This window comes from Sprattus sprattus (genome assembly GCF_963457725.1).
Source record: "Sprattus sprattus genome assembly, chromosome: 1".
Classification (NCBI taxonomy): domain Eukaryota; kingdom Metazoa; phylum Chordata; class Actinopteri; order Clupeiformes; family Clupeidae; genus Sprattus; species Sprattus sprattus.
Window position 1 is genome coordinate 62890736 of NC_137920.1, and position 22648 is coordinate 62913383.

General features: G+C 43.6%; 2 protein-coding genes across 4 annotated transcripts; one reads left to right on the top strand and one right to left on the bottom strand.

Moving 5' to 3' along the window:
• Positions 1-1482: 1482 nt before the first annotated feature.
• Positions 1483-3571, bottom strand: LOC308370958 (endonuclease domain-containing 1 protein; the record flags this gene model as incomplete). Its single annotated transcript, XM_080845709.1, has 2 exons — positions 1483-2076; positions 3287-3571. 2 exons carry the CDS (start codon positions 3569-3571, stop codon positions 1483-1485), a joined length of 879 nt encoding a protein of 292 aa, XP_080701835.1.
• A 2040-nt stretch (positions 3572-5611) lies between these two features.
• On the top strand, positions 5612-22648 carry gigyf1b (GRB10 interacting GYF protein 1b). 3 transcript variants are annotated; one of them, XM_080848240.1, is made up of 24 exons: positions 5612-6056; positions 6355-6418; positions 9359-9488; positions 9668-9763; positions 10044-10167; positions 10393-10498; positions 10925-11205; positions 11819-12015; positions 12588-12687; positions 12986-13174; positions 13674-13822; positions 14309-14609; positions 14759-14925; positions 15109-15209; positions 15453-15601; positions 15785-15861; positions 15961-16101; positions 16375-16602; positions 16875-17098; positions 17305-17468; positions 20047-20216; positions 20356-20400; positions 20515-20623; positions 20747-22648. In XM_080848240.1, the coding sequence occupies exons 2-24, from the start codon at positions 6384-6386 to the stop codon at positions 20812-20814; spliced, it is 3351 nt and encodes a 1116-aa protein (XP_080704366.1). In that variant the 5' UTR covers positions 5612-6056; positions 6355-6383; the 3' UTR covers positions 20815-22648. The 3 variants fall into 3 exon arrangements, with proteins under 3 accessions (XP_080704366.1, XP_080704368.1, XP_080704367.1); XM_080848242.1 differs by having other exon boundaries at positions 15456-15601; XM_080848241.1 differs by having other exon boundaries at positions 12989-13174.

Genomic DNA, 22648 nt, shown 5'->3' on the forward strand with positions numbered 1-22648 from the left:
CTCTAAGTCAGACTGGCATTCATTCACTTTGTTTGTCATTGCCTCAGTGCTCAAAGAGATTCTGTAAAAACCATAACATGCCACCCCTTTCTGCGAGTACCGCCAAATTCAATGATAGGCTTCAGTGAACCTGTGACATACTCAAAAGAAAGGAGGGATTATTCCTTTAACTGCATCTTGCAGGTCCTCACGAACATCTCTTTTTTACTGTCTCTCACTTTGTCTGTGAATACTGCACACGAGTGGCAATGCCATAACATGCAAATCTCTCTCTCTACTTTATCTCACTGAAAACAAAAGCAGCTCAGACTAGGTTACAGGCTGGCAGATATATTGCTGGTGAAGCAGCCTGATAAGGTTCCAGAAGATAATGCTGTTGGAATTGCCAAATTATACAGTTCTTTCTGTGAATGGACTGTGTGTGCTTCATGGAGGTGATGGTTTTAAAGTTTTATTCCTCTTACAAGGGTGTCCTCATATAAAATGTCAAGTGCTACAGTCTCTCAATTTTGGTCTAATTTTTCTCTAATATTAAACCTAAGGGTGATCAAGCTTTTGTTGCTGGTCCTACATTTTGGAATCGTCTCCTATTAAATATTAGATCTGCTGCCTGTATAGAGACCTTTAAAGCTAGACCAAAAAACATATTTTTACACACTTGCATTCCCTGGGTTTTAAATTGGTGCCATATTCTTTTTAGTGAATTTTAGTCCAGTATTTTAGTTTGTGCTTTCAGTTCAGCCTGAGGCTCTGTGGTTTGGTGAAGTCTAATTTGAATTCTAACTGGTTGGTCTTTTTTTTGTGTTTAGTTCTCTTCGTACTTTCGTTCCTTTTTTTATTTTTTATTTTTTAGTTTATTTCCTGTCTAAATTCTGGTCTAAATGTTTTATCAGTTTATTTAAGTCAACTGGGAAGAGCTTTGGTACAACTTCTTTTTAAATGTGACACACACACACACACACACACTCTGTCTGCAGTAATATATAAGGCCAGCAATCCGGTGGGAAGAATTCCTTGCACGATTGTTTAGTATATTCATTTGTGGTCTGTAGCCCACACACAACACACTGCACATTCACACGCAACACAAAGATATGTAGACAAGACAGAAAGAGCGAAAATGTATATATTTATGCTCACATCATTTATTTAAGCAGAGGCAATCCTTCAGAGATCTGTCATTTTATCATGGGGAAAATAGTACATCATTAGTCCTAAGTGTAATCAAGATAAACATACTGTATTTATGATCAATTAGGCCTATAGTTAAAAGGTCAAAGACCAAAGTCTTCTCTTTATCACTATATATGACATATCTTTAGTGTCTGTTGAATGAAATAAAAAGAACAGCCTCATCTTTGGTTTGGCCCTATAGGTCATATACATGTTATGCATTCTGTCCTCTGAAAAGTTGAATTTTTTTGGTGGAGTAGGTAGTTAAACATTTAATGGTGTAGATATGTGTTAACATTAGTGTGTATTCTACTGCCTTAACTTGGTCTCAGTGGGGACGCAGTCGTCATAGAAGATTTGGAAGGACTTGTCTACGTAGGTGTTCATCCGCAGAAAGCCTTCCAGTTGCTGGACCGACATCCCCACCACCTCCCCCTTGTCCTCATTGAGACCATGCACGGCATAAGCTGGGAACTTGGAGCGCTCTTGAAAGGGTGCGTTATGGTCGTAGTCCACGCAACAGTATGCGGACCACAAGTAAGTGGGAACAGCCACACGGTACGTGTTGTGCTTGTGAATCATGCTGCCCGAGGTGGTAACACCAGTAACCACGTAGGCAGTTCCACGGCAATAGTTGTTCAGGCGACGGCGGAGGGTGTGCTCATGCTGTTTCCATGGCCCGATGTTGAACTCGCGGGCCTGCGGGATGATGTTGGTGAGAGTGTAGGTGGCCGCTTTGTCGTCAAGGAGGTCCTGGTGTTCGTCTGGGTTGAGGTGGCCCCGCTCGAATCTCACTGTGTTAGAGTAGTCCTCCAGGACTGCCTGGGCATCCTCAAAGCGGTTATGGATCTCATACTCAAGGGGAAAGGGCTGCATCTCTCTATCGGCAGCGACAGTGGACAGCTGTAGGTTTAGAGAGGAGGCATAACAAGCACAAGCTGTCTTTACACATGGGCATGATGTGAAAAGTGTTATAGTTAGCAGGCTTTACTGGTATAATTACTTTCATACACTTCTTTCCTAACCCATTCCCTACATATGGGAACAAAGTGCTTCTCTGCTCGACTAAGGACAGTGATTTAGCTTTGTGGTTCCCCTCAGTCTGGCACTGCACAATGATGGAGCTTCCCCTACATCTTCATTATATATAGCCTATGTACACCACTGTGGCAAGTTATTTGGTCCAAAAGCTTATGGCCCATATTTTACAATAACCTAAGTGCGTTTTTTTTTTCAGCACCACATAAACTTAAATCCTTAAAGTTTTCTGGAATAAGAACTAACTTTGAAATGGACACATAAAATGCCTAGCCACTGAGGGGACCAGGTGTCCTACTTTGCATTGTAATGCATTTTTGACCCTGCATCCTACACATTGAGATAATGTCCTGCATTTTCATTGGCCATTTGGTTATTAATAGGGCCTAAAACAGCTATAGAGCTACATCATAAGCAGTAACCTGGCTCATACAAACACTAAATAGCCAAACTTTTCTAAAAGCTTGGTTCTCATCCAATGGCTGAGAAGAGAGCACTGAAGGTGGTCATCAAAACACTGTGATGGCCATCAATCAAACAATGCAGCCGTGGGACTGGTGAACTCTGCATCATCACTAAAACCAAACTTACATATACTTTGCAGATAAGTTAAAAGCTACCAGGCGACGTCATGGCCACATATTTTGCTTAAGGACAGTCGCCTTTGATGGGCCGATAATGGCCAATGTTGGTTGTCTATCAGTAAAGACATGTTAAGTTTCAAATGTTCTGTGCCTTTGAGATGACAAACAGAATGTGCTCATCATTTCTTTCGCATAGCAAAAGCTTTAGGCTGTATCTTCTCTGGCCTAACTTATGTGCAGAGGAATCAACTACAGGACAAAGTAAAGGTGTTTACGAGCCAAAATGCAGAATACAAATGTTTCTTATTCAGTTACATAGACATTATATCCAAGTTTTAGGTTACCTCTCACCATCGGAAACATGCCTCACATTTACTTTTCCCATGTTTGGGATCCGGTCACCCTACAAGCGACTCCTATATTAGCCTACTTTAATGTCTTTTGTTGTGTGCTGTTGTGTCTCTCTTACTATGGCCAATCATAGCCCTTACCTGAGGCTCATACATCCAAGGTGCATCCACTTGCTTGGATCCATCGTTACGTTTGAAGGTATAGGCAGAGTAGATAGGAATATGATTGACGACATCGTATAAAGTGACATAGCGTGCTTTGCCATTGTAGCGCTGACAGATCCTCTTCAGGGTATTTCCCTCCAGTCCCCGAGGTGGTGTGCCCATAAACAAGAATTCTCTGCATTCAGGGGAGAAGTCTTCCCGTACTTCTGCCTGGACCATTACAGTGGCGAGGCAGGCTAAGATCATTACTCTGGGTACCATTATGAAGCTGGCAGGCCACAAGAAGTGTGGCTGTTCCAGACTATCACATTTGTGGATGCTGGTATTCAGTATCTCACCTCGGGAGGGATACTTTACAACTAAAAATTAAAATGAGCCACACCCTCTCCCTTTCCTCTCCACTGTAGTAGGCCAGCCTATACATGCCAGCAGTACCAACAATGCACACACACACAGCCACACACATTGAAGTGCTTTTATTGGGATTTACAAGTAAGATAAAATAATAATAACACAATCTAAATATCGTAAAGACATTATGTAGTCCAAGACCCCCAGTAAAACACACATTATGGGTAAAAGTGTCTTCTCAAAATGTGCCTATATGCCACTATATTACACGAGATATTTAGCATAGTGGTTAACAAGGCTTTCATAATAGTGTAGCCTACTGTGAGGTTGGTAACTTCTGACTCATAGACTATTCATTCAGGCGTATCCGATCCGTCCTGACAGACATAATTCTGTCTAGTCATTTAACATGGTTTTTATCATCAGTGTGAGCGGCACTAGGGGGCAATAATGTTCCACCAGAAGGAGAAGGGTCTATCTGCAGTCTTGCAGTGAAGTTGCTTCCCAGTGAAAGTCTTCACTGATAGGCTAAGCCAGTCACATGTTATGCAATGTGCAGCCATATTTGTAAAACACAAACAACTAGACGACCGAGCGAGGCAGAGAAAACTCACGGCTAGCGTTGCAGTTATAGAGATTTGTTTTACTTGTACACGCGATCAGAATTACACGATATAGTTACAAGGAACTGGAAAGTCATCATATTAGAGAATTGTCACGGTTTACATTCGTGTCACAAGCGTGGATTAATAAAAGGATAACCGAACTTCTGAAGAAAGATTAGCTGGCTAGCTAGCTAGCTGGCTAGCCTGCTATCAGTCTGCAAAGAAAGGCAAGTTGCGAAACAACTTAATTTAGCTAAATCTTACATGTGCATTCATTCATTGTTTTTAATTTGATGTTTTTAGGACACAATCATGTAGCCTGTACATATATTGATTGTGTCGTAATGTTACCGGTCGTTGCATTAAAAGTGCGTTTGGATATCTAGGTACGTTTGGTTCTTGATTTTTAAATAGTCTAGGCCTGCAGCTTTGCAGCACCGAAATAAATTTAGTGGGCAGTCCTCGTTGCCAATATGGGCTTGTGAGCGGGTAACGTAGTTCCAATTAGTGTTGCTTTAGAGTACGGTTAAATCATCTGATGTTAGAATTGCAATGCAACGGTATTTACGTATGAGCGGTTATTTTTGTTCGTGTACGTGTTTTTGAGAATGCATTAACATAGCGAAAGAACCATCTCGATGTGTTGCTAATGCTAGCTCAGCTAGCCAGCCAGCCATAACGTTACCCCAACTTGACATGAGCAAACGTTAACGTTAGCTATCGTCAACACTGAAGTTGCACTTGTGGTAGAACTTTCCCTCTACAATCAATAAGATAACCTGACTTTATTAACTTTGGGATGACCATATTTTCCCTCTTCTGTAATTGTTCTGTGTCGTCGCTGCATATATATTAGCACCCTCAAACGAACGTTACCAATGTTGCATTTTGTTTATTAGAGTCGACGTTCAACAGAACGCTAGCAACGCTAGCATGAGTTTTGTTGTGTTTGTTTTACTCGGTGACAGTGATCGGAAATCTGAATAATAGCGTGGCTGATAGTCTTTAATGAGCATGTTACGTCTTTGCATTTGAATAGTATGTACTTACTGTAGTATACTTTATATACCGTTAAATATACATTCAATTGTATGTGGACCTATACATAGACTTATACTCGCAAAGGTTGAAATTTTGGAAATATTTGGATTTACTTTGCAGTTGACTGGGGAAAAAAATGATAACAGCTTCACTTGGATGGCTCTGTATTGTAGTAGTGTATCACATTCAAACATGGCCAAAGAGTGATGAAAGTTAAGCCTGCATTGCTGTTAGTTTAAAATTAAATACTTGAATACATCAATCTCAACATTACTCTTGTCCTTTACAGGTGTTACCAGCCAGTAAATCTGGCATCACACCAACACAACAGTGCAAGTGAGACAAGCAGCCTGGGAAAAAAAAAAAAAAAAAATCAGTCATCTTAACCTGCAGAAGAATATGATGTGGCACTAGATGAGAATATTTCAGCTTATATTAGGCTAACATTTCTAATCTGTTAACACTGAGTTGATAAAATCACAATTAAATGTCAAGCCCTGTCTTAAGTTTTGTTTAGCTTTTGTTTTGTTTTATTCTGAAATAATAATTCCGAAAGGTCTGATTGGTAGGCTACAGCTTTAGGAAGCTTTGGTGTTTGGCCACTCTTCCTTTTATTGATTAATTCTGGCAGCTTTTGGCTAACAGCCCCTGAGCTCAGCCCTGTCAAGTTCATCTCAGCGCACTGCACACAAGAACCAAAAAAAAACTACTCAACCCAACACTTGATCCAGGCTTTTCCTTTGGAGGAGGTGAGTGTTCCTTTTACACTGCTGTGCCTCAGTGAGGGTGATTTTTAAATGTGTTCGCTTGTTTGCCCTTCTCTGTGTAATGCCTTTGCAACAACTGTGTCTTTATAAAACGGCCTGTCAAGTGATTTGACAGGTTTTGTATGGTCCAGTGTGTTTGAATTTAATATCTCTTGGATACAGACCTGTGTTTGTTTCAGTAGTGACGGGTCAATACCATTTTAATGGACTGATAAGGTCAGAATGTTTTGTCTTTTGGAAGCAGGTGAGGGTTTAACATGCTCCACTGTTTTCCAAACAGAAACGTCTTGCCCCGCAGAGGACAGGAATATGACTGCAGAGTCCCTTAACTTCGGTCCAGAATGGTAAGTTCTTCTGTCCATAACGACCACCTACCACATGAGTTACGGAGTTAGCATCATGGGTTTCATATGATTTTTGTATTTTTAAGGCAAAACATTATTAGGTCTCAGCATTGAACTCCACACTGTAAAAAAAAAAAAACATCTTTGCATATTTTAGTTGCAGAAATTGCAGAGCACAGGATTGTGTCTGGCATTTTTTGTTTAGGGCAATCATCTATTTTAGTGACTTCTGAAGTTTCATTCAGTGCCCTGTGGCAATGCCATTTTTTGTATGCTCCTCATTCAATTCTGACACATGATCACAACTGCTGCACCTCCCCCTCTATCCCAAATATTAAAACCATGTCTATTTAAAACATGTACTCACCCTCCACTTTGTTCTTATACACAGACAGTTCAAACACAAGCTTAATCACCAGTGAATTGTGACAGTGAAAATGTCCCAAAACAAGCTACAAAGCAAAATCACACACCTCTGTTTCCTCAGTATTACTAAGTCTTTCAGACTCTTTGCCCCATCCCTTGTCTTGAAAAATTATAATCCTGGTCAAAGTATAGTTTTCAGTTTTCAAAAGCTAGTTTTGGCATCCCTGACACATGGCTGTTCAATTCTACCCTTGCTGTCCACGTCAGCCAAATTCCCTATAAATCACAAACAAACATACATGTAGCCTATCTTGTGATTTTAACACATTCGGTAAAGATCATGTCGTTCTTGTTATCTACCTACTCATAGTTCCTACCTATTTATTTGCTAAAGAGCAAAGTGGAAACAAGATTTATTTAATATTTTGATGAATGCAACGATCTGTCATGTTGCTTGCCATGATGTAAACAGTGGAAACGGGAGTTTTCCATGAATTTGTAGTTCAAATCATTGAAGTCACCCTCACACCACCTTTACTTCCTTCAACGTTTGGTGTTAAACTTAAGGCCGTTCAAACAAGTGTTTGATTTTTTTTATAAGAAATTGCTGAGATTAGGTGTATACAGCCGCGGAAAAAATTAAGAGACCACTTCAAAATTATCAGTTTCTCTGGTTTTACTATTTATTGGTATGTGTTAAAGTAAAATGTACATTTTAGTTTTATTCTATAACCTACTGGCAACATTCCTACCAAATTTCAAATAAAAATATTGTCATTTAGATCATTTATTTGCAGAAAAATGACAATTGGTCAAAATAGCAAAAAAGATGCAGTGTCTTCAGATCTCGAATAATGCAAAGAAAACAAGCTCATATTCATTTTTAAACTACATAATACTAATGCTTTAACCTAGGAAGAGTTCAGAAATCAATATTTGGTGGAATAACCTTGATTTAAAATCACAACTTTCATGTGTCTTGGCATGCTCTCCACCAGTCTTTCACATTGCTGTTGGGTGACTTTATGCTACTCCTGGCGCAAGAATTCAAGCAGCTCGGCTTCTTTTCATGGCTTGTGACCATCCATCTTCCTCTGGATCACATTTCAGAGGTTTTTTTATGGGATTCAGGTCTCGAAATTGGGCTGGCCATGACGGGGTCCTGATCTGGTGATACTCCATCCACACCTTTACTGGCCTGGCTGTGTGGCATGGAGCATTGCCCTGCTGGAAAAAACACCTCTCAGAGTTGGGGAACATTGTCAGAGCCAAAGGAAGCAAGTTTTTCTTCCGGGACAACGTTGTACTTTGCCTGGCTGAGGTTTGTAAAAGACCATAAGGATTGAACCAAAGCCGACTGGAGGGTCTCCTAGTTCGTCTTCTCTGATGAGTCCAATTTCACAGTAGGTGCAAGACTCTGTGGCTTGTAGGCCTCTCCAGGTCTCCGTCTAACCATCAGACGACCATGTGTTGGGCAAAGCTGAAAATTGGACTCATCATAGAAGACGAACTAGGAGACCCTCCAGTCGGCTTTGGTTCAATCCTTATGGTCTTTTACAAACCTCAGCCAGGCAAAGTACAACGTTGTCCCGGAAGAAAAACTTGCTTCCTTTGGCTCTGACAATGTTCCCCAACTCTGAGAAGTGTTTTTTCCAGCAGGGCAATGCTCCATGCCACACAGCCAGGCCAGTAAAGGTGTGGATGGAGTATCACCAGATCAGGACCCTGTCATGGCCAGCCCAATTTCGAGACCTGAATCCCATAAAAAAAACTCTGAAATGTGATCAAGAGGAAGATGGATGGTCACAAGCCATGAAAAGAAGCCGAGCTGCTTGATTTCTTGCGCCAGGAGTAGCATAAAGTCACCCAACGGCAATGTGAAAGACTGGTGGAGAGCATGCCAAGACACATGAAAGTTGTGATTTTAAATCAAGGTTATTCCACCAAATATTGATTTCTGAACTCTTCCAAAGTTAAAGCATTAGTATTGTGTAGTTTAAAAATGAATATGAGCTTGTTTTCTTTGCATTATTCGAGATCTGAAGAATAAATGATCTAAATGACAATATTTTTATTTGAAATTTGGTAGGAATGTTGCCAGTAGGTTATAGAATAAAACTAAAATGTACATTTTACTTTAACACATACCAATAAATAGTAAAACCAGATAAACTGATAATTTTGAAGTGGTCTCTTAATTTTTTCCGCGGCTGTATATGAAATAGAAATTGTGACTACCACAGGGGGGTGCACTTACAAAAGACATTCCAAGTTTTACCATTACCTGCAGTCACTGACCATATTTGACAGTTATCACAAAAAATGCTATTTTTTATTTAGTCTGCGTATTTCTGGATGATCATTGGAAGATTGGAATTGGAAGGGTGCCTTGGATTTAATGTTTTTCTGTGTGCATATTAAGTATTTTGAAGATATGTTCTCAGTTCATGATCAGACATTCATATTGTTAAATTGTTTTTTGACCATCTGTGCACCCCTGCACCTTGTGTTTGCAAACAGTCAATAGTATTGTCCAATTTGAATGCACAGTGTTGCTTCTCCATCTCTGCTCAGGCTCCGTGCACTATCTCGAGGGGGGAGTGTGACCTCTCCTCCTCAATCCCCCGCCATGCCAAAGTCCAAGCTGGCCGACTATCGCTACGGCCGCGAGGAGATGCTAGCACTTTATATCAAAGATAATAAGGTGAGCTGACACAGAGCAGTCTTGTTAGATATGATTTACCGTGCAATAGAGCACTGCCCCCATACAGTCCTGAGCAGAACCATCTTAATGCCAGCAGACGAAAGTTCTATGTAATGGAATGCCCTTTATATACATATCTCTCTCGCTCTGTCTCTCTCTCTCTGTCTGTCTGTGGACAGGTTCCAGATCAGCTGCAGGATAAGGAGTTTGGCCCTGTCCTGCAGGACCAGCCTCTGCAGCCTCTAGCTCTGGAGCCTCTGACTGAGGAGGAGCAGGTAGAAGATTGGCTATCGTTGGTGTGCACCTAAAATGCTGTTACATAGTTCTCGCCAATTGATTTGACTACAAAACTGATGTGGAGAAATTATATTCATTCCCTGTTGTTGGCTAACCCAACAGTTTTGATGTTGTTGTTGTTGATGCCAGTGAAGGTTGAAGCACTAAGTCTGAACTTTTGCTCTCTCTCTCCTTACCCCAATCTTTACCAACCCCCACCCCTTTGTGTCATCTCCCTGTCTGCCTTTCCTTCTCTAATCCCTCGGCTGCTTCCTGCAGAGGAACTTTTCCATGTCTGTGAACAGCTCTGCTGTGCTGAGGCTCATGGGGAAAGGGGGCGGGGCCCCTCCGATGGGTGTGGCCCGTGGCAGAGGGACTGTTCGAGGAGGAGGAGGAGGAAGAGGTAAGGGTGAACATTGGGGCGTAGTTAATGATAATGGTTGATCTAAACCCTTTTATGATCATAATAGACACTGAAGTGCCCTCAATGCACTGACCTAACTGGTTTCAAATATTATACAATGAGTACATTATTGGTAGGTTTCTGTCTAGTTCTGTACACAGATTACTAAATGTGTTTGTTTCCACATTTGTGTGTGTGTGTGTGTGTGTGTGTGTATGTCCACAGGAAGGGGAAGAGGAGAGGGCGGATTCTACCAAAGAGGTCCAGAGGAGGGCGAGGTTGGCTTTGGCCGCAGCAGAGAGATCAATCGCAGCCAAAGCTGGGATGACCGGTACGTCCAGATGACCACACACACATACACCACTGTCACGGATGGGTTCACTGACCAGCCTGCTGGGTATTAACCTATTTACTTGCCATTGACATTGGAATGTAATATTGATTTTAAAATGGCTGAGTAGAAAAATGGGAAATGGGATAACCGACAGATTAGCCGTCATATTTATGAAGTATGATGGATCTCCAATCGGTGAGATGGGCACTGCTACCCCTTATCTTGACATCAAAACTTTTAGCTGTGATTAATGAATACTATCAGTGTGATAAACTGTCAGCTACTTTGGGCTCAAGTAAAATGAAAGAGGGCAGGTCCTTAAAATTACTCTTTACTTTATAATTGATTTCTGCCCAAATGTAATGAACTGGCCTGTTTGTGTTGTCATTTTGTCATGTTTTCCTGATGCCTGGCTCATGGCAGAGGAGAGCGGCGATTTGAGAAGCCCCTGCGGAGAGAGGGGGTGCGGGTGGGTTTCGAGGAAGGGGCCGTAGTGCCACGGAAAGACTACTCCCGCTCTGACAGCGACAACTGGCGCACCCTGAAGGAGGAGCAGCAGGAGGAGGAGGACGCAGCAGCAGCAGCGGCGGCAGCAGCAGGAGCAGTAGGAGGAGGAGGAGCTGCAGTAGTAGTAGCAACAGCAGCATCAGCAGGAGCAGCTGAGCCAGGTGGAAGCTGGAGGACCATGGGAGGGAGACATGATGGTACACACAGACACACACACACACACACACACACACACACACACACACACACACACACACACACACACAGAGTTATGTTTTAGTATGTGCTTCAGGCACACACATATACATTCGCGTATGAAAAGCGTATACATGTGTATTGCACTTACTGAAGCAACTTCCACTGCACTTTAAAGTAACACTACACCACTTTTTGAGGTTTGGTTTTATAGGCACCTAGTTTAGTACCATTCTTTTTGATGGCATATGGTCATGTCCAGGACAAACAAAAACCTGCGTCTATCCCACTAGCCACCCAGATGTGCCCTATGTAGTTCTGTGTACCGGTCTCGAATACCCTGCAAAAATGAAAGAAAAGCTTTCATAGCATTTCATTGCCAGCTATACTGCCAAAAGACACGCTAGTGGTGTTTGCAAGGTTTTGCCATGCCTTTTAGGTAGTTAGCTTGCTAGTTTTGAAACAGAATTCCTTATTGCTATTTTAAGTCTAACCAAACTTGACGAAAAATATCTCACAAGGCTGCAACATGCCCTATAAAGCAGCTTCCCTTTTTTTTCACACTACCTCTTTCTTTCCCCTCGTTTGCTCACCCCTCACACCACACGCTTACAGACGGGGGCCCACGCTCGGCCGGATGGCGTGATCACACTGGAGAGGGCCGGCGTAAGAAGTTTGACTTTGACTTTGACTTCGGGGAGGGTGGCCGGAGGCGCAACATGGACAACGACGGGCTGCCTGAGTGGTGCACTGACGAGGAAGATGGCGAGATGGGTACCTTCGACTCGTCCGGAGCCTTCATGTGCATCAAGGTGTGTGTGTGTGTGTGTGAGAGAAGATTAGGCTAAGTTATACTGTCAACACTTTATAATAGTTATTGATTTGATGATTTCAGTTGAGCCCCCCCCCCCCCCCCCATAAGCATAATTTGGTAAATGAGAATTCAGTTGTATGTAATTATTTTATTTAAGATCCCATGCCTGACTGATGTGCGCTGTGCTGGCCCCTTAGCACTGCTCATACCCTCTTATAATACTTAACTGCATAAACAAAAAATCTGCCAAGAATGTCCTGGGTCTTAGTTTCCTCTGCTGTCTATCTGAGTATCTTGCTCATTATCTTTATCAATGCACATAGACAGCATTCTTTTTTTTTTTTTATTACTTCCACAAAAGGTGTAACAATTTCTGTGACCAGTGAATAATATTGCCTCAGAGGTATAACATTCGATCAGGTTGAAAAGAAATGGATCTCTACCTGTGAATCACCTTTAGATTTTTAATTTGTTGTGTGCTTTTCTGTTTCTGTGCCAAGGATCACGTGTGATTTAATTCCCACGGCCTATGCTAAGTTGTTTATCCTGTGATGTTTGTTTGTTCCACAGAAAAACTTGAGGGACCCCATCCCTGAGGACCAGGAGTTTGAGTTTGAAGCTCTGGAGGAGGAGAATGGTCTGGAGAGGAGGGAGAGTGGCGGAGAGGGAGGTGAGATGAGATGGCCGTTCATTTCCATTCTGGTGCTCAGTTTGAATAGATTTACATCGGCGACATTAATGCACCCGCTTCCTTTCTTCTCACTGTTGTTACATTTTTTTTTTGTTCTCGGCCACTATATGCTCTTGATTTTCTTTTTTTGTATCTGTTTATGTCGGCTGAAACAGAGGCTTCACAAAATACTTTTTTCTAATGCCCTTGGGGCAGACAGTGTTCATGTTTGTCATGTGTGTTTCTCTCTCTCTCTCTCTATCTCTCTCTCTTTCTTTCTCTCTCTCTTTCTCTCTAGAAGATGGTGAGCTGGTGATGCTGACTGTAAGTGAGGTGGAGATGATGTCGATGCCTGGACCTTCGTTTTCCTCTCCTCCCGCCCTCTCTGCCCCTCCACCACTTCAGTCTCAGCCTCCCTCCACCAATCCAGAGCCTGCACCCTCTGCTGCAGCACTGCCCACAAACACCACTCGGGAGCCTGCTGAAGGTGTGTGTGTGTGTGTGTGTGTGTGTGTGTGTGTGTGTGTGTGTGTGTGTGTGTCTGTTAAAGTGCATATGCAGGTGGTTTTGTGACCGTCTGTTAAGCCTTGTGAATCATGCTTACAAACTCGTTGACCTTTCAGTTACCATAGTGCTTACTTATCCTGTAGCCTTGGAATCTGGTCTTTTTTTTAAGCTGAGGTCTCCATTCTAGTGCACAAAAACTTGATTTATTTTGGAATGACCTTTTTCCTAACCTGCCAGTGCCACATCTTGGTCAACTTGAGAAAATATTAGTTTAGATTATTATATTTATCCTGTCATATATCTATCTATATATTTATCTATTTTTTTATGTATTTAATTATTAGTAGGAGTGTCCTCTAAATAAACTCATATTAACAGGCAACTACTGCATTAGTCTGTAGTAGTAGGAGGACACTAATGCACGGAGTAGAGATACGTGTAGTGCTGCCTGAATGTAATGGCCCACTGTGTCATTACAGATAATGCACCACCAGGGGGCATCGCTCGGCTGAGCACCAACTCCTCCCAGAGTGTCTCCTCTCCCCCTTCATCTGCCGCTGCAAGAGCAGACCTCCCACCAGCAGGTGGAGACAATGAGGAGGAGGAGCGCATGAAGCACTTGCAGCAGGTAAGCATCCCATATGCACCAGTGAACTCTCAGTGCATTGTCTGGCTACTTGTGTTCAGTGGTGCGTCTTCATCACTGAGCAGGCCTGTTGAATTGGGGGGCTAAGATGCTGCTGGATTGTAGATATTACATTATAAGCTGTAATGACATTTACTGGATTTTTTCATTAGTTGTATATTTATGCAATGCTTTTTTTATTTCCAATTGGTATTGGTGATAACAGGGACAAGACTTTGGAACAGATAACTGAGCGAGAATAAACTTCTTTTGAAATGGCTGATATTTTGTGCTAAAACGATTCGAAGAGTAGATGGAACCACCAGAGCCCTTTGCTGAAAAGAGTAGACACTGCTGCAGGCAGACTAGTTTATCTGAAGGCATTGCGTGTATATACCCTCCCATACTCAATGTGGTTTATTGCTCTGTGTCTGTGTCTGTGTCTGTGTCTGTGTGTGTGTGTGTGTGTGTGTCTTTCTCGCCTCGCAGGAGGCAGAGAAGATGGTGGCGTCCCTTCAGGACACGTCCTTGGAGGAGGAGCGTTTCACCCAGGCCCTGCAGGAGAGCCACGGTGTGGGCATGGGTGTGGCCGTGGGTGCTGGGGCGGGAGCTGGCGCCTCCACGCACGCACACCCCCACACGCACCAGACGGGGGCCTCGGCGCATTCCCATTCCCACCCCCACCCGGCCACATCGCACTCCCTGAGAGAGTACCCGGCCAGCGCACTCCCGCTCTCTCACGAGGCAGCCATGAAGTGGTTCTACAAGGACCCCCAAGCAGAGATCCAAGGTAGAGCACTCTAGAGCTGGAGTTGAGCAAGTGTCTCTTCTCTCTCTCTCTCTCTCTCTCTCTATCTCTATATATCTCTCTATCTATATATCTCTCTCTATATCTCTCTCTCTGACTCACTCACTCATTTGTGTGTCTCTTTCCATCAGGCCCATTCTCCACAGTGGAGATGTGTGAGTGGTTCCAGGCGGGCTACTTCACCATGACCCTGCTGGTCAAGCGGGGCTGTGACGAGGGCTTCCAGCCCCTGGGCGACGTCATCAAGATGTGGGGGCGCGTGCCTTTCTCCCCTGGGCCCTCCCCACCACCCCTGCTGGTACGCCCCACCTGTCCACATCTTCCTTAGGCCTCCAGCCTGGTCACAGCTGACTGACTTAATCATAGTCATTCAGTCATTTCATCAGGCACATCCTGCGCCTAGTTATTTTATAGCATGAAGCGAAAAGCCCATTTGCATGCATTGTGATTATTTAGAACACTTATGTATGCTTCCCTACAGAGCAACATGGACCAGGAAGTATTTAAGAAGCAGCTGGAGCAGGTGGCCTCTGCAGCCTTGTACCAGCAGCAACTCCAGAGGAGATACCAGCATATGAACAGGTAACCAGTGACCCAAAAGCAAATACAGGCACACACTCACACACTCACACACTCACACACTCACACACTCACACACTCACACACTCACACACTCACACACTCACTCACACTCACCTCCAGAGGAGATACCAGCATATGAACAAGTAACCAGTGATACAAGAACATATACAAATGCACACAGAGAAGCACCCATTACACAATGGTTCAGAAACTCACTGTGTGTCTGTGTGTGTGTGTGCTTAGCAGCAGCGGCGGAAGCGGCAGCGGGAGCAGCAGCAGTGGCGGCAGCAGGTGTGGGGAGTCCGGCATGATGCCGGCCATGAACCGGTCCATGTCTGTGCCGGACAGCGGACCTATGTGGGATATGCATACCTCAGCTTCACAGCAGTCAGGTAACTCACTCCTACTCGTTCACGCCCACTCTCTCTGTCTCTCTCTCATACACACTCACACCTGTGCACTTAACCGTATGAGCACACCCACACACAACCTGGGAGACTGAGTAACATTATGGATTGCTTCAGTGGCTTCTTTATTCTGAAGAAAGTGTGTGTGTGTTTGTGTGTGTTAAACAGGCGGTGAAGCCAGTCTGTGGGACTTAACCATAGGCAACTTACCTCAGGGGCTAAGTCTGGAGCAGCTGCAGCAGAAGGTAAAGACTTGCTTCTTCTCCTATAGTCAACTCTTACAGCCATGTCTTCATTCTTCACTCATCTGTGTGTGTGTGTGTGTGTGTGTTTTGTGTTTTTAGCTTCAGCAGGAGCGTCGTGAGTCTGAACTCAGGGCTAAGAGGGAGGAGGAGGACAGGAAACGGAGGGAGGAGAAGAGAAGGCAGCAGCAGGAGGAGCAGAAGAGGAGGGAGGAGGAGGAGGAGATTTTCCACCGCAAACAGGTAATTAAAGAGAGAAAGGCCTGTACCACTGCGGAGAAAACATTGCACACACACACTCTCAGATAAACTGTAAAATACACACACACCTTTTGTGACCTTACTCCTATTTATGATATGCATGCCAAGTTCTGTTATATTCAAAGGCTTGCTTTGAAGGCCTCAGGTTCTTTGGATTCTTCCAAGCGCCTATTCCCACTCAAAGAATGAATCACTGATTCTTAGTGTGATCATAAGACTTTCAATTTGACTGTGTGTGTGTGTGTGTGTGTGTAGCAGTGTCGTCAGCAGCAGGAGCTGCTCATGAAGCTGCTCCAGCAGAGCCAGCAGCAGCAGCCGGTGGGGAGCGTGGGGGCCCAGTCTCAGGGTCCCTGCTGGAACTCAGCCCAGCCCAAGCCCCCTAAGACCTCCCTCAACCTGCTGGAGATGGAGACCGAGAGGCTGCTGAAGCAGCAGCAGAGGGCCCAGCAGCAGCAACAGCAGCAGCAGCAGCAGAGAGAGCGGGTGAGAGACACACACACTCAGACACACACACACACGTTATACCTCATTACCACACAATGATGAGCTCTTTGAATGTTTAATTGCACTATAAGCTGTATTTTTCCCTCCCAGTGTTGTGTATTAAAGAGCCCTTCCCTCTTGGGGAATTGAGGCCATGTGGTCTTGGCACCTTTACCAGTGGCTTTACCTGCAACTAAGAGCTGCAGGAAACATTTAGGATTTAGGAGCAGGAAATGTAATATACACCATCTCTGTCTCTCTTTCTCCCTCAGCAGCAACAGCAGCATGCTGGGCTGACAATGGGCCAGTGGAGTGATGGAGGCGTTGGGGGGATGTGGGGCGCTGGGGGTCTGGAGGGGAAGGTGACAGCCAGCGGAGGTGGAGGTGGTGGGGGCGGCAGCTCTGGAGGGATGGGCCTGTGGGACGAGGCCGTGAAGAACCAGAGCAGCCACCGTAGCATGGGCCTCAAAAACAGCCGCAGCAGCCCCTCCCTCAGGTACGTGTGTGTGTGTGTGTGTGTGTGTGTGTGTGTGTGTGTGTGTGTGTGTGTGTGTGTGTCTGTCTCCCCTGTCTGGTTTAGTGAATTTCGTATGTGTTTGTAATTTATTAGGTGTGAATTTCTGTGTGAATGCGTGCATGTTCGCCTGTATATGTGCACATGTTTTATTGTTGATGTGTTTGTGTGTGTGTGTGCGCGCGCAGCGAGCAGTACATGATGCGGCGGAAGCAAACGGAGGATGAGGAGAAGCTGCTGCGTCTGCTGCAGGGCATAAAGCCGCAGCAACAGGACGGCTTCACCACCTGGAGCGAGCAGATGCTGCACGCGCTCAACACCAACGCCAACAACTCCTCCTCCTCTCAGGAAGGTAAGTAATCTCTCCCTCCCTCCCCTCTTCTGGCAAGTAATCCTGCCATCACTCTTCATTTAATCAATGTTTCTAAGATCCCCAGGCCCTACTCTGTATATCTATAGGGTGGTGTATCTACTGCACCTCATTTGTCTAAGGCCAAAGTGTAAAACACATTTTTCAGCTTTTTAGTGTCATCTTGTGTAGTTTTCATGGCCTTCCCCATATATCCTATATCCCTTTTTAATATTTTCATGGAAGCATAGAAATATTATGCATGTTTTTTTTTGTGTGTGTTTGTTATTAAGGTTTGTTGTAGATGGCTAGTTTTTTGTCATCTGACATAACATATTCAGATCATGAATATGGATTGTGATGGTATGATAAACACTCCTGTCGTTCCCGATAGTTAATGGGCCGCTACTTCTGCAGTTTTGTGCTCCTGAAGGAAATGTAGAGTAACATTTGTCAGTGACTTGAATATTAGGCAGCTCAGCCTGCAGTCATTCATTCAATCATTTTATCTGGACCAGCTCCCCTAGTCTTGGGTTACCCAGAGGTTGCGTGAGACTTTCTCGTTGTCCGTCATTTTGATGGACAGGGTTGTACAAATTCCATCTTGATCAGGTTATAATTACCAACCCTTACATTAAATGTTTTAATGATAATGAGACCTATTTAATAGCATTTGATTTTCATTTGTTTATTTTCACTATTTTTATTGTTTATAGTACACAGAATAAGCTTAAAGATGATGCACATATATGAAGGCATGAAGAGAGCAGATAAACAGACACCGACCGTGTGCCCATGTCATTACCACAGAAATATGAACAATGGCAATTTTTTTAATGAGTCAATAACATTTGCCCCGTGGCATTAGCTGCTGCTGGCTGATGAACGTTATCAGTATTACTGTCCCTTCCCCTCCAGCGCATCAATCCCTCTCTTTTTTTCACCTCGTTTATCAACGCCATCATAATTATTGGGCTTTTTAAAGAAACTCTGGACACTCAGTTGCCGTGACTGTGATATAGTCTACCAATACTATTACTAAAGCCAGCGAGACAATAAAGTTATGCACGTGACAAGACTAGACACACACATTAGCTAATTAATATGCACACTCACTATCAATTGGACAAGGGTGTGAATTATTTAAAGTTACGGTAGATCGCCCTCAGTGTTCTAATCTTCAAAATGACCAGATTTTTTTCGTCCCTGTTAAACAAATACGGTCAGTGACTGAAAATATTCGGTCAACGTGACCTGTGGTGTTTCCCTCTTTCTCCTAAGTTTTTAAAGACCAACGTGAGAAAGCATCAGCGTCAGCATGGTATCTTTATAGTTTATCTGTCCCTCTTGCGATTGACATGTAAAGGTAAAGGTTAGTATTTTACCCCACTGTAAGGGACGAATAGCTTCTCTGGATAGGATTCCATATTCTTCATCTCTGTTCACTCCTATCTGTCTTAGTCCTCTCCATCTCTGCTCTTTCTCATGCCTCGGGCTTGTCTGTCTCAAATGGCTACCGTCTCTCTCCATCTCAGCACCCGCTCTCCATCTCCTGCCCTCCTTTTCTCACTCTCTCCATCTTCCTCACACTCCCACTCAGTCTCTCCCTCACTCCCTCCCACCCTTCCACTTCTCATCTGCAGTGAATCTCACATTCCAGGTCAATTTCACTCGTCCTCTCCATCCCCTCAATATCGTCAAAGCTCGTCCTCCCCTTGCGGATGACCTTTAAAACCCGACAGCCTGTTATTACCAGGACTAAGTGACTCCTTTGAGTCTGTGACGTTTCACGGCGTCCAGGATGCCATCACACATTGCCATTTTACAGTGACAAGCCGCAGAAGTAATCAGAATGGTTGATTTTTTTTTTTTTTTTTTTTTTTTTTTTTTTTTCCTTTCCCTCAAAAGAGAGCAACTCTATATAGTCCGTCTACATCTCCCACGCAGCGTCTAATGATATGGATTCTCTGTCTAGCCACACAGTGTGTTTCCTGCTTCATTTTTTTTGCCATGAACAACGGGATTAAGACATAAGAGCATCTTAGGGGAAGCAAAGGCTCCCATTGCACAGACCAGACACAACCTCTGAGTGAATACAGTTTCTGTGAGGCAAACCACATGCGGGCAGAACTGGGAGATGGTTTTGCTGCACTGCTGTGCCTAATGATTTTCTACACAGCCTGCCTCGAGCTATTCCAGCTTTTGAGCGGCACTCCTAAAAATCTACAAATATATCACAGAGATGTCACACATCTTCCCACCCTGCCCCACCCCCCCTTTCAAATCTCCCGCTGGATTGGAGTCTGAGCTCTGTTTTCTGGATCACTGCTTGTCAACTGTGGCCATGTTTTCCTTCACTCATCCCTTCTTCTGTAATCGTGTATCGCATTGTTCTCTGAACAGTGGCAGTTTTTTTTTTTTTTTTTTCTTCCTCTTTCTCTCCAGTTTACATCTGTTCCAATTTTGCACCACCGGGTGCTTCTTTTAAAGCAAGCATTCCGAATCCATTCCTGTGGTGGTAATTAGTTGTAATTAATGAACAATTTTTTTGATTTGTCGCGTTGTGTTCTCCATTTCACAGTGGCCACCATCGTGGCATATCTTAAGGAGGTGGAGTCGCCTTACGAGGTGCACGACTTCATCCGTGCCTACCTGGGGGACACTGCGGAAGCCAAAGAGTTCGCCAAGCAGTTCCTGGAGCGTCGTGCCAAACAGAAAGCTAACCAGCAGAGGCAGCAGCAGCAACAGCAGGTATGTGTCAGCATGTTTTTATCTAGTGTGTGTTTCCTGTTCTTTGTGTGTCTTTAAAAAAAAAAAAAAAATTAGAACGCTCAATTAGTGTTGCTTTTATCTTTTAGTCATTAATTGAACTTAAATGTTTTACCATTAGCTATCAAAGGAGCTGTCTGGACTGAACATGAACTTCCCTCTGCAGGTAAAGCCCGCGGTATATGCACCTTTTTAGTACCAGAATTTCTTTTCTATGTCTCCTAATCTCGTTGTTGTCGTCTTTTTTTTTTTTTTTTTTTTTGGGTGTTCTCTTCTTCAGTCCATGTTCCAGGCATCCCACAGTGGGAAAAGCAGTGTGTATGACACCCAGGGTAGCAAGATGAAGAAGAAGCCCAACATGATGCTCCACTCTGACCCCAGCATTCTAGGTAAGCAGTCATTCAGCAAGCCAAGCTTGATGGGCCGAATCACAAAATAATTTGTATTTGAATAGGTTTTGAGTGATGTCTGGGCCGGGTGGGTCTAACTGCCCTGTACTGTGCTGTGTTCAGGCTACTCTTTCTTGGGTGCTGGGGAGCGAATGATCCTGGGCGAAATGGAAACCGTGGAGGATTACTAACCCAGCAGAACTTACCTGAGTCTACCGGAGGCCTTAAAATCTGGACTGAACAGCAAGAAGAATGTGCACTGCTCAGTAGAAGGGGACGGTGGGAGGGGCTGTCAGCCTTTGTGTGTGTGTATGTCCCCAAGTCCATCTCCTCGATATCGATTACCCTCAACCTCCCCCCCCTCCAAACTTAATATCTTTCCTCTGTCTTTATCTCTGTTCCCCATTACTGACTATCCTTAAAGACTTGCCTTATATGTGTGTGTTCTGCCTCCGAGCGCTAAACCGCTGGGGTAGCATGTGTAGCTTAGCTGGTTCACGCTTAGCTGGTTCACGCTGTGTAGCCATTAGCGCCTAGCACTTCAACCCTCAGTCTGCCATCACCGCTGTAAGCAACAGTTAGCTCAGGCTAACATGCGCTGGTGAATGGGCTAAGGCTTCACGAAAGGTGACCGCTGAGGTTATCGGTGTTGCAGGGTGGTTTAGGCCTATACCGGTTACACATGAGACTGACGGTTTGCAGATTTTGGGAAATCCAGGGTGTTTCAATGAAGTTTGTGGAAGGCTAAGTCAGTTTTTGTTCCTGTCGTTCATATTGATTGTTTGTTTGTGGGTTGTCAAGCCCCAGCCCTCCTCTGAGCATGAGTAAGAAGAGTAGTTGGAGTGTGCAGTGAAGCTGCCAAGGCTCCTTCTGCACTTCTACATTAAGCACCTTAAGAACTTAACGCACTTTGTTACGATTTTTCAATTTCAATATTTGAAATGGAAGTTGATCTGATTTTTTTTTTTTTGTTTTATCTTTTTTTTTTTCTTTTTTTTTTTTTTACAATGGAAACTGTGTGGATATTTTTCTGTTGCATATATTATGTGTAGAGTATTCATGTACACACACATTTGTGTGAGTATGTATATACATTAGTGCGCCAGAGGTAACTTCTGCTTTTTAGAGTCTTGGAAATATCAAGGATGAGAATACAAAGTGAACAGGAGTCTTTTTATGAGTCGGAAGAAAATTGATTTGTTCTTGAAAGAAAAAAAAACACTGTTGTATTTTTTCATGTTCATATAAAAAGGTAGAGCTATAAAAACATGTTTTTTTAACTTGAAGATTTGCACTTGTTTAGAAAAACAAACAAAAGAACAGAAAAAAGTTAGCGTTCGCATAGGGGTTTGAAAGACTTATTTTTATGATCACAAGTGTGATTGTGAGTTCGAGTGTGTCGGATGAAGAATTCTGCACAATTGTTTTTATACCAACATGTATAAACAAATGCCATGTTTTTATTTGGTTCGTATGATAATTTTGTACTTCATTGAGCATATATACTGGTGTGTATGCAAGCGTGTATGCAAGTTAGCCTGCATGTGTGAATGTATGTGGGATTTTGAGAATGAGCGCGAAAAGAATGTTTGCAATCATTTTGTACATGGTTTCTGAAAGCGTGAAGAAAAAAAAAAAAGAAAAAAAACTGATTGGAGAGGGCAGATGAAAATTGCATTGCCAGCACTCAGCAGAAGGGCTGGTTGAGGTATTCACTCTCTTCTTTTGCCATTGGTGCTGTGTTGCGCTCTCGCTCTCCTCTGATTGGACAGTTAAGAGTTAAGAGCCAAGTGATTGGTTGCTGAAATCTAATATTGTGTGTGTAACTGCTCTGTTCTTTTTCTTTCTTTACATCATTATAAAACTGCATTACCTGCCACCCCCACTCCCCACTCTAATGCCACTCACAGCTTTTGCAGAGTTACTGCATAGTCTATAACCCTGAGCTGGGGGTGTGGTGTGGGGTGGGGGGGAGGGCGCATTTAGATGTGAACTATTTGCCTTTAACTCTGTTTGAGTGAGTTC